General features: G+C 42.3%; 1 protein-coding gene across 3 annotated transcripts in view; it reads right to left on the bottom strand.

Moving 5' to 3' along the window:
• Positions 1-964: 964 nt before the first annotated feature.
• The window catches only part of SLC35B4 (solute carrier family 35 member B4), a 38,892-nt gene continuing 22,428 nt past the window's right edge, over positions 965-17,428 (bottom strand). The window contains exons 3-10 of one of the 3 annotated variants that reach the window (XM_040471916.1): positions 13,812-13,914; positions 12,461-12,510; positions 9,574-9,655; positions 9,295-9,355; positions 7,640-7,749; positions 6,258-6,333; positions 2,454-2,529; positions 965-1,607 (exon numbers count right to left, since the gene is read on the bottom strand). In XM_040471916.1, coding sequence (XP_040327850.1) covers positions 1,361-1,607; positions 2,454-2,529; positions 6,258-6,333; positions 7,640-7,749; positions 9,295-9,355; positions 9,574-9,655; positions 12,461-12,510; positions 13,812-13,914 — 805 coding nt within the window. In that variant the 3' untranslated portion in view covers positions 965-1,360. The other 2 variants (XM_040471918.1, XM_040471919.1) reach the window with 2 other exon arrangements.

The raw sequence follows: 17,428 nt of genomic DNA, 5'->3' as shown, positions 1-17,428 counted from the left end.
TGCATCCAGAAAAACATGAAAGGCCTTTGTGTGCAAAAAAGAAAAGCATGTGCTTGTGGGAGGTTAATGAAGGTCTGGGGCTGAGTGAAGAACAAGAAAATAAAAGAACAGATTTTCACGCTCTTCTCTCCTCCAATATTATCACACAAGCTACACGAGTGCGCACACACCCCTACACTCTACGTTCACATTGTTCCTCTTTCTCCAAAGTTTCCCAGGGAGGGAAACTACACCTCCGACGTGATCAGCCAAAGGGGGGCAGGTTTCTACACGGAGTAAAACACACGACCTCCCAAGCCCCCGCAGATTACCCATCAAGAACATTAAGATACCTCATAGGAAAAAAAAAAACCAAAAAACTTTTCATTTTAGTTGTGATTTGACCTGACTTATACACCACAACCCACACCCACCATGTACCAGTCTACTCCTTAGCCTGACGGACCAGGACTTTTATCAGACTGGCCGGCAGGGCTGAATCTCTCTGGTGAAGAAGCCTTTCGAACATTTAGCTGTGGCTCTCTCGGTGCTGACGAGGGCCAGCTTCTCCCCGCCATCCTGGCGTCACCATCGCATCTCTGAGCTAACGGGGTTCATGTAGAAGACACGGAGAACGTCTCTCCCAATTCATACACGACCTTTCTTTCTTATTAACTTTGTGCCACAGAGATATGCTGCAGGTTTGTTTCAAGCACAGAAAATAGAACTTTTGCATAGGGGGGAAAAAAAAAAAAAGCTGTGAGAAAGGATTCCCATCAGTCCTGCTCCAGCGTTACCAGGGCTCAGCTCACAAGACGACTGTTTCCTTCCCGGGTCAACGTCCTTGGTGTCTCCGTTCACCTGGCCACTCAGTTGTTCCTGATGATGATCCCTGGAGCGTCTGACTGGCTGAAAGTGCTGCTGGGGTTGGGGGGGAGGGGGGAGGGCAAAGGGGACCAAAAAAAAAAAAAAAAAGGGACGAGGCCACAGGATGATAATGACTGTATGGCAGAGAACCATCAGAATAGCAACAAGAGATAATCTTGCCCGAGACCACGGATAAAAAACTAGAAGCTCTGAGGACTCAGAATTCAATAAACAAGTAACAGAACTAAATATTCTGGTAAACAAGTAACAACCCAACTGGCTGTTCAATAGTGGACAACTGTTCTTATTTCTATTTCAGGGTTGCGGGGTTTCCACTCAGAGTCCACAAACGTTGGTGTCTACAGCGGTAAGAAATCTGAGGCGTCCCTCGTTCTGAGGATTCTCTGGGACATGGCTGGTTCAATACTTCAGCATTAACAAAAGCGAAACGGTGGCCAGACCTTCACCAGACCCTGGCCCATTTTGACACTGGTCTCTCTGTTCCAGGCTGACCTCAGTTCTTCTTGTCCTCCTTCTGAAGCTGGCTTTTTGTGGTCCCTAGGTTGTTCCACACCTCTGTGTACATTAGGGTCCCAACGAAGACAAACAAGGTACCCAGCCAGTGCCACAGAGTGAAAGGGTTCTGGAAGTACAAGATGGAAAAGATGAGGCTGACAAACTTGCGCAGAGTCACGACAAGGGTGACGGTAAGGGAGGCGCATTCTGTGGTGAGGATAAAGACACCCCGGATGCACACGTACCTGGAGTGGTGGGTTAAGGTGGTTTTCTGTAGACTGCCAAGAGAACCCCAGGGAGAACCTTCTGGCATGGTTTAAATGTTCATATTCTAAGAACCAGAAAAGGCGGGGATGGGTGATGGCTGCTCTGAGTCTCCTCCCTGGTAGAATATCCTGCAGAATGAATGTCCTGCCATTCGTTGGTGGACCCTAGCTTGAAACTGCCCGAAGGCATGAATTCTTGTTCTGAATTCTTCCCACTGCTTACAGCGAGGGTCCCCTCCCCCACAGTGACAGGAGGTAACACTTTCAGGAAAGGTCAGCAAACCTACTTCATAGGACCTGGTCCTCAGCCCTTCGACCCTCTCGTCCCAAAAGGAACTCCGCGGGCAAATCTCTGAGGTGACTTCAGAGGAATGAGATCGAGCTCCATCTGTTTCATTGTTTCAAAGACTTAACGGTTTTTATAGTGCACTTAAGGTCGTTCAAGAGAGCCATTTACAAAATTAGGCTTTAATTAGTTTGAAATTTTGGGCAGAATTTTGTGGCAGCTGGTGAAATGACCGAGGCTGTTGAAAAACTCCAGGAGAAATCACAGAGCATTCTTGTCACATACCAATACTGAATTATCCACGGATTTCTCCACGCCACCCACAGCAACTCCTTTATGTGCCCAATGACCTGCTGACCTCCTGCAGCGCTACCAACTCTGGCTGTTCCCAAAAGCCCAGGCTGGATGGGAATCTCTGTCTCCTGCAGTTCAGATCAAGGCAGACGCGAAACTCAGGTCACCGCACCATTAGGAATACAAACCTTCTCTGTGTTACTTTGACATAAGAGGAGGGTATGGCAGAGGGCTGCAAAGGATACTGAGTGATGACATTCATGAGGAGGTAGAACCACATGATGGGCACTGTCACACCAATGAAGGGAACTTGGTATAATTCTGCAAAGATTAAAAGGGGATACAGTCATACATTTAGGACAGCGTAAGTCTTCATCTTTTTGGACAAAGTGATACAGACTGAACATAACAGAGACAGCAACGTTACTCCCCTAGCAAAGAGATTTGGATCGTACACCATTTCACTTGCCCTGATTCCAGGCCACACCAGTCTTAAATTCTAATTTATTTTTTATTTTGAGAGCAAGCGAGCATGCGAGTGAACAAGAGGGGAAGGGGGAGAGAGAATCTTAAGCATTAGGTTATCATTAATTTTAATTGTAAAATAAGCTCTCTACCATTCACCTGAATAGGACCCCACTTTACAAAGAAAGACTCAAGTACAGGGCAGTGAAAAATGACATGGTCTCAGCTGACAATTAACACAAGAATAAAGACAACTAGGGGCTCCTGGGTGGCTCAGTCGGTTGAGCGGCTGACTTCGGCTCAGGGCATGATCTCCCAGCTTTGTGAGTTCAAGCCCCGCGTCGGGCTCTGTGCTGACAGCTCGTAGCCTGGAGCCTGCTTCGGATTCTGTGTCTCCCTCTCTCCCTGCCCCCAACCCATTCGCATTCTGTCTCTGTCTCTCAAAAATAAATAAATATTCTTAAAAATGAAAAAAAAAAAAAAAAAAAAAAAAAAGACAACTAGTGACTAAATGCCATCTGAAAATATATTCAATCCTACTAGTGATGAGAGAATTCTAAATTAAAAAAGGCTCTACCATTTTATATTTATTAAAACAGCGATTAAAAATTTGTAAAATCCTGGGCGCCTGGGTGTCTCAGTGGGTTAAAGTGTCCGACTCTTGATTTCAGCTCAGGTCACGATCTCAGGGTCGTGGGATGGAGACCTGCGTCAGGCTCTGTGCTGAGTGTGGAGCCTGCTTGCGATTCTCTCTCTCCCTCTCTGCCTGTGCTCGCTTGCATGCACGTGCTTGCTTTCTCTCTCAAAATAAATAACCATTAAAAAAAAAAATGATGAGGGGCGCCTGGGTGGCTCAGTCGGTTGGACGACCGACTTCGGCTCAAGTCACGATCTCATGGTTTGTGAGTTCGAGCCCCACATCGGGCTCTGGTGCTGACAGCTCGGAGCCTGGAGCCTGCTTTGGATTCTGTGTCTCCCCCTCTCTCTGGCCCTCCCCTGCTCACGCTCTGTGTCTGTCTCTCAATAATAAATAAACGTCAAAAAAAAAAAAAAATGATGAAATCCTAATCTGGAATGGTGGCAGTGGAACCAGCAGCCTCGGCTGGCAGTAGCAATTGGTACATTTTTGTAAAAAAAAAATCAATTTCATAATTCTTAAGGGGCAATAAAGTATTTATATGCATTCTTGGGAATTGATCCTCACTAATTCAAAAGATGAAAAATAGTTCTCCATTGATGACAGTACTATTTATGATAAAACACTGAATCAATCTAAATGGCCAATCTTAGAGCAATGGCTATGTATGGCAAAGGAACTTTAAATAAGGCATTAAAAAATTAAAATTAAAAAAATCATGAAGATTATATGCAGTCATATAAAGAAGGAAAGTGAAAAAGTATAAAATAAAATTTAAAAAATCATGAAGATTATATACAGTCATATAAAGGAAAGTGAAAAAGCAAGTATAAAATAAAATTTAAAAAATCATGAAGATTATATACAGTCATATAAAGAAGGAAAGTGAAAAAGCAAGTATAAAACTATATCCATGCTAGGATGACAACTAGGCAAGAATATACATAAACAATATCTGGAAGGAAACTTGGAAAATGAAATTAGCTGACGTGTCAGGCAACGGAATGGTAACTCTTCTTCTCTTAAATATGTTCTCATATTAGTTTTATATAATCAAGGCTTGCACAGTAAATATTTGGGAGGAAACAAAATAATCAAGATCAAAGAGATTTTTAAGTTTCCAATTTTGTAGCTTAAGATATTTCAGTTTTTATTTATTCATTTTGAGAGACACAGCAAGGGAGGCGGGGCAGAGAGAGAAAGGCAGAGAGAAAATCCCAAGCAGGCTCCGCACTGTCAGCATGGAGCCCAATGTGGGACTTGAACTCACGACCCGTGAGATCATGACCTGAGCTGCAATCAGGAATCAGAGGTTTAACCAAGTGAGCCACCCAGGTGCCCCTTCATCACTTTTTTGAAATTGCTCAATTATTTGTGGGGTCTGAATTATACAGAATAACTTGGGAAATTCGGACAGTGATATTGAAACCTGGTTAGTAAATGAACGTCACTTTTCTTTTGCAAAAAAATAAAAAGCCATGTATGTAAAGATAATTCGCTATAACTGTATGTCTGGACTAGTGGGAAATCCCCATAATCTGGCATTCTACTGTCTTTGAAACACTTAGCATGTACTGAAATGAAAAGAAAGTTAACAAGTATTATTACTGTTTAATAACTTCAGAGATCCACTGTATCGATTTGCTGGGAAAAGAATCAATCAGTAGGACTTAAAATATTTAGGTGGATTTTTAGTTCTCTTAGCAAATTCAAGGATAACAGGTTCATCTGAGACAACCTCAAAGCAAGCAAGAGAAAGAAGCATATATTCAACGCAAGTATGAGCTGAAGGCAGATTCTAAAAGAGATTTTATATAAACACCCATCCCTGTGACTTTTAGAAGAGCGCTCTAGGAACGAAATCAAATCAATCCCAAGGAATCTGATGTTTATTTTAATAGCCCTTTGCTGTGTGGGGACTCTCGAGGGACCTTAAAAATCATTGTGACAAAAATGGCTATATATCAATGAGATCTCCAAAAAAAAACCCCAAAATCAGAAATGGAGTAATTCAGAGCCTTAGAAACTTTAACACACTACCTTCATTACACATTTTTTTTTTGTGGGCAAATGGGACAGGCAAACACAGCAAACTCAAACAGAAAGCAGTCACAGTCACAACCTCACAATATGCATGTTCAGACTTCAGAGGGCAAACAAGTTTTACAGAGCACACACTGCCATTCTACAAAATGTCCTCACCATTTTAGGTACGAGCCACGTAAAGCCTTAATTCTACAAACGTGTATCTGTTCCTGTGTGTTCATTTGTCTGTATAACGCCATGTCTTTTAGTAGATATTCACGTGAGATAAGTAATTTCTTTCAAGTTAGTTGGCAATTTATAGCTAGCTTATTAACTTGCCACTTTAACAAGGAATAGCTAACTTACCCTGCAGACATTTGAACTAATTTTGCTTATTCCTGCTGCCTACCTACCCTGTACCTTGGAAAAAAGTCCCCTCGTGGTTTTTGCTTCCCCTTGCTCCCAGGTGGCTAGGCTAGGACTGGGTCTGTGAGCAGGTCCGCCTTCACCAGCCAAAAAAAAGATGTGCGGGAACACAGAGCCGGACTGCTGCCCGGCTTCTCGCGGTCCCACCCCTGCAGTGTGTTATTGCTATGTCTTTGCATCCTCAAAACACCAAACGTGCCACATGCAAATGCAAACACACACGTTCCAAAGCGTTCTGTGGTGAGGATGAAGACACTTAGAAAATCTGAAGGCAGTTCTCTAACTTCGTTGGCAAGTAACTGAGAAGCACCCGTAAAAGCTTTTGCTGCTGCAACTGCTCATTAACAGCACTATATTCCCGGAAGGCGGAACAGGGAGGGTTTCTAACAGGGATTTGGATAAGATCGTGAAAAGAAGCGGTGGTCAAGTCAATAGAAAAACTGAGAGCTGATCCCAGAAACTGTCAGGTAATTCTCCCAGAGATGCCCACACTCACCAGACTTATTGAACAGAACCGCATGGTCATAAATGTCAGAAGCCAGGAAGATGAAACCCGGGAGGGGAAGGGCGTGCTGTGGGAAGGAAGACGTCATGTAAATTGAAATGCAAACACATCACAGAACATTTACAGCGGCTTTACAGTGACTTTAAGTTTTACAAGGTGTTTGACAAGCAGTGTCAAGAAAAGGAATTTAGACTCGCTAAATTAAATATTTGTATCCAGTGCTTCCGCCCACGTGACCCTGAAAGGCGTGCTGTCAACCCCAAACTACAGCTCTTGCCCTTATGTAACAGAATCAGATGATCATCACTAAACATCACTAAACAAAAAAATGGAGCCGGCATCCTTCCCTCAACAAAAGGGAAATTAACTCCCAGTCACCTTGCCCACAGGATTTGCTGTATTTTGCTACTTTTGAAAATGGCTGAGCAAATACAAGGATTTAAAAGTTATAAAGCAAAGGCAAATTTCAGGAAGTTTAGGAAACTCGAGGGAAGAAGAGATTTGAGGACAATATGAGGTCAGGGAAAATAAAATGAAGACAAGAATAAAAAGGGGTTGAAGAAGACACAACAGGTCGGCACAGATGAATGAACGAGCCTGACAATAACCCACCACAATAAGGAATCAGAGCTAACGTTACAGGCAGTTACTCTGTGCCGAGTACCGTTCTAAAACAAAGGTGTGAACCGGACCGATTATTCCTTATTTTTTAAATTCCCAGACACATACTCCAGCTCCCATTAAATATCTCAAATTGATGGTCTGCAACTTTAGTACAGAAAGCTGGCGGTGAAGGAATCTCTGAATACAGACCCCGAAGGCGTCCCTACCAGCCAGGACGGTGAGGGGCTGTGCTTTGGATGTTATCTCCACAGGAGAGACGCTGGAGGAAGAGGACAGTTAGAGGAGGTGGCTCTCGCTCAGCAGTTTTACAACAAAAAAGTGGAAGCACACAGAACTTGCTAATGAAACTCTCCATCAAGGGAAGACAGCCACTGGGAGGGACTCCGCACCTCCCACCCCCCCACCGCCAAATGCCTGCCTGGCTGCAGACATCCTCCCTGGCATGTTGTTTTGGGACTCATTTTCCTGTTCCAAGTTTCCATATTGCTTTTAATTTGACTTCACCTACAGGGACCTGGGGGGTGAAGGTTCTTCATCCCCGGGGGTCGTTCCTGGCTAGCAGACACACGAGGTTCACACCGACTGAGCACAATAGTCTCCTACAGAGAACTGTGGCTCAGAATACACCATTAGTAGCCTATTAAAAGTACTCGGTCCTTCAACGACATCAGAAAAACGTGTATTTCATTTGAAATGACATATGACGACTCAGTACTTTTTGTCTTCCCCAGGTTCAAAAAATTGCTTACATTATAAAACAAAGCCTCCTTCGAGTGCTTCCCAAATTGTTTGTATAGGGTCTCCTGGAAAATACCCATCCTTGCTGACATCAGAAGAGCAAAAGTCAGTGCCCCTATACCTAAAAAACAAAAATTGGGTTATAAGAATTAGATTTGCTCATTTCCAGACATTTTCCTAAAGAACATTGATTGCTTAAGGTTCTACATATATTATAAACTAGTTGTAGAACATGCACAAAATTTTTAAAAGAAATAAAAATTAACTACAATATTACTACCCACTCCTTAATAGCTTGCTCTATCTCCCTACATACATTTATTTATTTATTTTATGCAAAAAAAACAGGATCATAATGAATATACAATTTTATATCTTGCTTTCTTCATGATCTTTTTCTTGGATTTTCCTTCAAGTCGTTTATTAAAATTTTTTCAAAGGCATGAATTAATGGCTCCATATTATTGTAGCACATAGAAACCATAGTTAAATGTATTATTATAACATGAGCCTCATTAGGTTACTTCCAGTTATTTTACCATTAAAATCACTGTCCATCTTTCTACCTAAATCTTTAAACAAAATGTTGATTATTTCCTTAGGACAGACTTTCCAAAATGGAATTACTGACTCAAAAGTTGTAGCTATTTTAAAAACTCAATACATCCATTTTTTCCAGAAAGGCTATGTCAATTTCTACCATAAACAGGTTATACAAAAATGGTTGTCTTACTTCACCCTCAGCAGCAATGAGGATAATAATAATAAATGATTATCCAATTTGATAGAGCGAAAATAAAAAGGGACTGCATTTTGGTTTCAATTTGCATTTCTTTGATGCCAAGACTACTGAGGCCGAACATACAATGATCAGACACTAATGTTTTCCCCATGAATTGTGTGTTCGTATCCTTTGCAACTTTTTCTTGTTGGATAAAGTGTTTTTCCAACAGCTCATAAAGATCTTTCTATGTTAAGAACAACAACCTAAAAGGATGAAGTCTCAAAGCCAAGAAGCAGGGAGAACAGAGTCCTTTCATTGCTACTTCTCTTCCACTTGGTCTCAATCTGGTACTGCTGCTACCTGGCTAAGCAGGAAAGAGTTTCACCTCCGTGTCATCCAGTGTGAGGCCAGAGCTCTGCAGGGGTTGTCTCGTGACTTCCACAAAGAGATATTTGTATTTTTAAAGATTCCCTAGGAGACTCTGCTGATCAGTCAGGTTTGGGAACACTCATTAGGGAAAAGCTAACTTATGAAGAAAATGAATCTAAGATTCAGAAATGAGCCCCTTGGAAATTTCAAGAGCCAACTGCTCTAACGTGCCCTTCGTATGCAGAAGCTCCTGCTCAGCAGACAGCTCATGAAGTAATGGACACTCGAAGCAGTGCTCCCAGTGAGCGTGACAGGCAACCAGAAACTATTCCAGTGGCAGCCGTGGAAATATGGATCCATGTTGTAGAACACGCTACCCTGAACACGGACATTGTCTTTCTTTCATGTTCCGAACACCAAAGTTCAGAGACAGATGACGACCCCGGGTGCCTCTCTCCTCTGTGGCATCATCTGTGTAGCCAAAGCTTCTTGCCAACAAACCTGTCCCTTAGGAGAAAGTTCAGCCAACAGAACTGCAGAGGCAATTAGCTTCATTGTAATTACTGTACTTGCCTAGTAACCACCTTAGAAATGCCTGGAATCCGTCATTCTCGCTGGAGCTGGACTGGGAGGTCTAGGAAATAAGAAAAATACTCGGTATAGAGTCTAGAACTACATGCAAGGTGCTTGGGTACAAAGGAAATATCTGTGTTACCCAGTCACCTCCACTCTTTTCTTGCAGAGACCCGAATCCTTCTATTGCATAAGCATTTAAGTTTATTGCGTCAATAATAGGTACCTGTGCCCCCACGGCAAGGAGTGAATATAAATAATTTGTGAAGTGATTCTTACCACCTGCTTTGCTGACATGAAAGTGCAGATAAATATCCCCACAGACACCAGGGCAATGGAGGTATATTTGAATATGTTGTATCTGCAAAAACAAGAACCAGAACACCTTAGGAAAAAAGCACACATCTGAATTTCGACACTATGTTCACAGTCAGATGGAGCCTAAGAGTAAAAATCACCAAAACATGGCTGAGGGGATCACTTTCTAGCAGACTTCCCACGTAAGGCCATGTGAGAAAGAATCAGGATGCTGGCTGGTGTCTAAACAACACCCAATCTTAGCGCTGCTTAAAAGAGTTTCCATTGGTTGGTGGACCGATAGATCGTTTCATCAGAAAACAAGAACCAAAAACGACACAGACCAGACATGACATTCCATTCTGCTCAAGAGTCCAAATGAAAGCCCGCTGAGATCTTAACTGCCACCTGTTTCCCCTGTCTTCAGGGGGCCCAGACCTGAGTGTCAACGGACACAACACACAAGAGGAAGAACAGAATATCACGGCCAAGTAGCAGGATTCAGTGTTCAAAAAAAAAAAAAAAAAGAAATCATTCAACTTGTCCATTTTCAGGAAAGGATTTTGTAAATCATGTCTGAATGACTCAACTGTTGCTTTTATTTTATTATTATTTTTTTTTTATTTTAGAGAGAGAGCATGTGTCCAAGTGGGGGAAAGTCGGAGGGGGGAGGGGGAGGGAGAGGATCTTAAGCAGCTGAGTGTGGAGCCAGACTCAGGGCTTGATCCCACAAGCCTGGCCTCATGATCTGAGCCAAAATCAAGAGTCGGACACCCAACTGACTAAGCCACCCAGGTGCTCCTCTAATGTTTTTAAATGCTGGCACAGTTGGATAAAGGGAGGACTATGACACTAATAGGACTACTGACAGTAAGAACGGTGGCATTTCCTATTAACTGGAACAACATCGTTAACATCCCTCTTGGGCTCTTAGTGATAAAGCAAAAGGACTCAGGCAAGAATGAAAGGAAATTAAACTTACAGGAGGAACCATCAGAGGTTTTCCAGTCAAATACTTTGTACACTTCTGGTCATATCACCTCATAAAAGGCCAAAAGGACTGGCTGAGCAGCAGCTCAAGGGGCCAACAGCACCACACCAGAGGAGAGGGGCAGGGTGAAGAAACAGGCGCTGGAGGAGGCAGATACAAAAGTAAGGGAACTCTTCGGTCTGGAAAGATCAAGATCGGGAGAGGTTTGGAATTGTGGCCTGAAAATTCATGAAAATTAACGAGTATGGACTTGGTCTTCAAAGCCTAGAAAGAGGAAAACACTGTGAACCTAAGAGGCTCTACTCAGGTTAAACAAGAGGAGATACTAACTTACTAAGTCACGGTAGTAGATAGTTACCTTAGGGAAATACCTGCTTTTTGGGGAGCACACACCAAGGAGCGTCAAAAAGGCTTACTTGGATAGATTCAAGAAAACAGACCCAAAATAAGTTCTTAAGGGAAACGGAGGTGTTTGAGAAAGGCCCAGGACATTTCGGAGCACTGTCAGGAGAATACATTCCTTTTAAAACATGTCCTTTGGTATCCCTGTTATGAGCAAAATCAAAGGCTGGAAGGACTGTAGGTCTGTCCCAACGTGAATTCTACACATTATCAAGAAGCGTGGCAGTCACTTCGATGTAATGAACCTGACCAGTATATATGAATGCTTACCTGGAGAGAACCTAGAAATCCGTTACAATCATACCTATCTGGGGGAATACAGAAGCCTCAGAAGATAAAGGGTTTGTGATAAGGAGCCTATCAAGACAGGACAACTATCTTTCTCGTGACACAGCTCTTATTTCTTAAAAACTCTAGATTCCCACAGAGAGTCCTGATACTGGAGTCTAGGACAGAAAAGTTGGCGTAAGCTTGTACAGTTGTGATCTTAACAGCGAGGGTGAACTTTCCCTGAGAAATGTTCCAGACTGAATGTGCTGACTCTCCCCAGTGCCTCACCTCCTTGGGGGCATGGGGTAAGGCTCAGGACACAAGTGGAAGGCAAACACTTTGAGAAAGCATCTCAGGGCCTTCTGGTATTCCCAACCATATCCCAGAGAAAGCCACTGGAGACAACCACATAGAACAGTCCTGAAACTTTTCATTCTATCTTCTTGGCCATTTGGGCCCTTTGTTAGGAATTTTCTTTCTAACATGGATGATCATGCTATACTCATAAACACCTTCTATGACACCACTGTCCCAGCACTTCCATGAAGCTGAAAATGATCCATATCTGGGTTCTCCAACAGGGTCACCACTGGCCACATGGGCTATAAGCAGGTAAAATGTGACTACTGGGACCAAGATACAAGTATTTATTTAATTAAATTTAAATGTAAACGGTCTCATGTAGCTAGTAGAGACTACACAGGAGTGAAGTTCTAAATCAATTGGTTATGTAGGTTACTGTGGTACTAAAGACTCAATGATGACAAGAGTTCTACCCAGAGAAAATGCTGCTCCAAAGCGACAGATGGGGCCCCTTACCTGGTCCACGGCCTCAAGATGCATGTCACTGTTACAGAGAGAGCTGCGAAACAAGGAATTATCAAGAGCAAACTTATCATCACTACAAGAAAAGGAATCCAGCTGATGGATGGGGCTCAGGATAGCCTTCCTAGACATAAAATACAAAAGTTTATTGTTTAGGGGCGCCTGGGTGGCTCAGTCGGTTAAGCGTCCGACTTCAGCTCAGGTCACGATCTCACGGTCCTTGAGTTCGAGCCTTGCATCGGGCTCTGGGCTGATGGCTCGGAGCCTGGAGCCTGTTTCCAATTCTGTGTCTCCCTCTCTCTCTGCCCCTCCCCCGTTCATGCTCTGTCTCTCTGTCTCAAAAATAAAATAAACATTAAAAAAAAAAAGTGTATTGTTTACCTTTTCTTCAAAATGATAATTCCTAGGATCATGTTGGCAATTAGAGAACCCTATAAAAGGAGACAACAGTAACAGTTTTAGTGCCCCAGGAAAGCAAATAATTCCAGATAAATATGAACATGGACAAGTGGGCAAAGAGCCGAGGAGGAGGAGGTCAGGATGAATAATAAGGTTCACTTGTTCTTATAATGGCAAAAAGTACAAACCACATAAATCTCTTATGTAAAATAATAAAATCTTTAAAAGATAACAACAAGAAAAATGGCCAATTCTCTAAATACCGGTCAGAGCAGAAACTAAGGCTAGCCGAAATAAATTATATTGTAGACTTATTGTGAAGTTTTCCATCTAAATTATGAGAGTTTTAATAAACTTCTCCTCACCCTCGGTTTTAAATAATGAAAGAAGTCATGCAGGGATGTCTTTCTCTTCTTTGGAAAGGTGGCGATCAATCAGCAAGTCTTTACTGAAAGTCTACTACACGTCCAATGTTTTGAAGGTTATCTACGTAATTATAATTAGGGCTGAAAAGTCCCTTTGGGGGTAGCACCTTCGATCTCACAAAAATCTCAAGACTACACAGAAGTGCTGTAATTCCAATGACAACCCATCTTGCATTTTTCTGCAATTCTAACTACACTCCCCTTGAAGTCTTCCCTGTTCTTCAGGGAGCACACTGTTCTTATTTATATACCAAACTACATGCAGATCTCCCACCAAACACTAGTGGAAGAAGAAAAGGTCTGCTGCTTTGGGAGAAACCCTACCTTCATCAAAAATTTCCCTTTAATTGTCTCAAGTCTCTTGCTTAAAAAAAAAAAAAAAATTGATTATATATATACATATATATACACATATATACATACGTGTATATATACACGTATGTATATATACACACGTGTATATACACATGTGTGTATATATATACGTGTATATATATGTGTGTGTGTGTATAATCAGAAAAGGGATGTATCTATTTTATGTACTAAGAGTAAATGTAATTTTATGAAAGAAACCAAAATTGATGAGTAATAAGTTAAATAACATTCATACCAAGTCTGAATATAAAATCAGCCAGATGAAAGAAATTTAACATAAAATCTGTGTCCCGGCAACATTTTAGCTCCTTTTACTGATCATTCTTAAGACTTCAGAGGGATAAAAGTCAACTGTCTACCTTTTATCTTACTTTGCAGATGAAAGCCAGCCTATGCTCATTCATCCAGGACATCTATTCTTATACCCTAGACTTTACTTACTACAAGACTTTTCTACTTTTGCCAAGTGTTCAATCTACCCTCTTGGCTTCATCTTCCGAAAGAACATACACATGGGAGCCGGCAGCACTTACAGATCTAAATATCATATGCAGGGGCATGGCGATGTTGAGATTCAGGGCATAGTTGTTCACCACGCTGACAGTGAAGAACATGGTGACCATCACAGCATAGTACCTGAAATGCAGACATCACAAAACATCACACAAAATCTACTTCAAGAAAATCAAGGGTAGAAGGAAATCAATCTTTGTGGTTAGAAAGGTTATTTTGTTTTAGTTCCTCTATATTAAGAGACTGTATCACTATTATAATGTGAAGTCAATACTAAGTACATATAAAAATACATCACAAAGCTAGACTAAGATGGAAAAAGTCTGAATTATAGAGTATGTTTCGAGGACTACTATTTTAATTTTTCAAGGACACTCTCTAAGTATTTTTCAAGCAATTTAAAACTAGTATTCAAAAAATGTTATCTGATGGGGCGCCTGGGTCACTTAGTTGGCTAGGCGTCCAACTATCGATTTTGGCTCACATCATGATCTCACAGTTCATAGGTTCGAGCCCCGTGTCAGGCTCTGGGCTGACAGCACGAGCCTGCTTAGGATTATCTCTCCCTCTCTCTCTGCCCTTCCTCTGCTTGAGTGCACGCACTCTTTCTCTCAAAATAAATAAACATTTTAAAAAATGTTGTCTGATAGACATCAACAGATTTTTTTTTTTTTTATTTTTGAGACAGAGAGAGAGCATGAACAGGGGAGGGGCAGAGAGAGAGGGAGACACAGAATCTGAAACAGGCTCCAGGCTCTGAGCGGTCAGCACAGAGCCCGACGCGGGGCTAGAACTCACAGACCGTGAGATCATGACCTGAGCCGAAGTCGGACGCTCAACCGACGGAGCCACCCAGGCGGCGCCCCTCAACAGATTTTTTTAAGTGAATGCACAATTATCATCATCAGTTCTTTGTATGGAATGGTCAATTCTCTCAACTATTTCTTCTACACACTTGTTTCTCCTATTAATTTTCACTACTCTTTTCTAAAGTAAAGATTTGCTAAATTAAGGATGACTGTTAAGATTATCTCACATTCCAAACCAGTGGCCTCCGAATTAATGAGGATATTATTTGGCATAGATCTGTATTTAAAATAACGGTCCCTGTTTTTGACAGTTTATAGGTCTTTAAATAATAATAAAAGCAAAAGCTAAAAAAAAATTTAAAAAAAATCAGTAACCCTAATCACTTAGAAAGATAAAGGGACAAATACAAACGAACAATTATGAACAAATAAATGAATTGAATGAAATAAGTAACTTTGCGCTTGTATGTCCCATTTTTATCTAGAAAATAATTCAAATGCCTTTCATCCCTATCAGGTTAAGCCATATGAAACTGCCATTTTTTTGGTAGGTCAAAAGGGCTGAAAAGCAGCAATTTCATATGATTCGACCTCATACATAGGAGAAAAAAATTATATTTAAAATAAATGACTAAAGAATGCATGGCAAAGGAAAGTAAGTGGTTCCAAATCCTTCAGGACATGTTCAAAGTCCTTGAGCACAGACCCCCCCCACCCCCCGGCCCCCGCCCCCACCTTTCTTGTCTTTTCACGGGTGAAGAACCACAGCACCGAGACTCCAGGGATCTTCCTCGACAAGAATCTACTTGATGATGCTGGTTAGACGTGGAGCTGAATGCCCTAACAAGCAGCCATGCCAGGGCTAAGCTAACACAGTCTGGAGAGTTTGACAAGTTTCACGATGAACGCAGGACACAGCATTACACACACTCAAAGTTACTGGTTATCGAAAGAAAACCACAGGCCCCAAACGGTGCCACATAGGTTAAGGACCCAAGTCAGTAAACCAAGACTTAATTCCTAACCCAACTGCAGTTTCAATCCCCCAAGAATGTAACCCTGAACCAGTCAATGTAGAGTTTCCTGGTCAATACTAGGGAGTTTACTGATAGACCCCTTCTATTCCCCTTAGAAGGCAACCTTGCCTAAACAGCATACATCTTGCTTCTTTTTTAATTTTAATTTTTTTAAGTTTATTTTGAGAGAGAAAGAGTGCATAAGTGGGGGGCAGGGGGCAGAGAGAGGTAGAAAGAGAGTATCCCAAGCAGGCTCCACACTGTCAGCACAGAGCCCTACACTGGGCTTGAATTCACGAGCCAGGAGATCATGACCTAAGCCGAAACCAAGAGTCGGATGCTTAACTGACTGAGCCACCCAAGCGTCCCTCCTTTCTTTTTTTAAAATGCCTTCTCGGGGCGCCTGGGTGGCTCAGTCGGTTAAGCGGCCGACTTCGGCTCAGGTCATGATCTCGTGGTCCCTGAGTTCAAGCCCCGCGTCAGGCTCTGTGCTGACTGCTCAGAGCTTAGAGCCTGTTTCAGATTCTGTGTCTCCCTCTCTCTGACCCTCCCCCGTTCATGCTGTCTCTCTCTGTCTCAAAAATAAATAAACGTTAAAAAAAAAAATTAAAATAAAATAAAATAAAATAAAATAAAATAAAATAAAATAAAATGCCTTCTCTCTGAGGGCACCTGGGTGGCTCAGTTGGTTAAGCATCTGACTCTTGATCTGGGCTCAGGTCATGATTCATGGTTCAGGAGACTGAGTTCCCTATAGGGCTCTGTACTGACAGCTAAGGCCTCCTCCACTCTCTCTCTCTCCCAAAATAAACAAATAAACATTTTTAAAAAAAAAATAAATGCCTTCTGGGGAGCCTGGGTGGCTCAGTCGGTTAAGCGTCCGACTTTGGCTCAGGTCGTGATCTCGCGGTCCGTGAGTTCGAGCCCCGCGTCGGGTTCTGTGCTGACAGCTCAGAACGTGGAGCCTGTTTCAGATTCTGTGTCTCCCTCTCTCTGACCCTCCCCCGTTCATGCTGTCTCAAAAATAAATAAACATTGAAAAAAATTTTTTTACATAAATGCCTTCTCTCTGCTCTTAAAAACCATTTTCTTGTTTACTTGGTGGAGCTCCCCTCTACTTGCTAGATAGAATGCTGTCCATTCATGAAGAGTTTAAGAAAGCCTATTAAATCTTCAAGTTCACTTGGTTAAATTTTTTTTCTAAACACATTTGGTAGCAACGTCAGGATCCAGAGGGAACCTCTGATGGTGTTCAGGGACAGGCAGAAACACAGGCATGGCGCCCTGAGAACTCTTCTGAGTTATCTCTTTCTGGCTATTTCCAAGAGCCAGTGGTAAGTCCCTCCTGGTTTCAGCTCTGCTCTTTCTGCATTTGAGCTACCAATCTAATTAGCTTCCCAGAACAGAGTTAACAGGTCTAGAGGGACAGGAGGATCTAACAGCACTGGTCCTTAGCTCTGGGTTCGGTCTGCAGTACCACATTGTAATCCCTTCCCCAGTTCCAGTCCACGCCCCCCATTTACCAGAGTTTGGAGTTTTAGTCCTTTACCCCTTTCCAGTGCGCAGTCTCCCTGAAGGGAGTCTGCTGGTTTGGTCTACGTGGGCAATTGCCAGTTTTGTCCCTGGTCTTTTCTTGGCCAGTGCAGAGTAACATCTTTTGCTGACTCCTGGTGTGTTAAGGGACGCGTCTTTGTTGGTCGTTTTGTGTAAACAAAGGCTTAGCCTGGAGATCCTTAAATTCAACGGAGTCAAGCCCACCACCTTCTGGCAAGGCCGCCTATTTTAGGTCTAAAAACTATGGTGCCAGAAGCT

The sequence above is a fragment of the Herpailurus yagouaroundi genome, unplaced genomic scaffold (genome assembly GCF_014898765.1).
Source record: "Herpailurus yagouaroundi ecotype Mexico unplaced genomic scaffold, PumYag 100, whole genome shotgun sequence".
In the NCBI taxonomy this organism is placed as follows: domain Eukaryota; kingdom Metazoa; phylum Chordata; class Mammalia; order Carnivora; family Felidae; genus Herpailurus; species Herpailurus yagouaroundi.
This window is presented reverse-complemented; position numbering and strand designations above follow the sequence as displayed.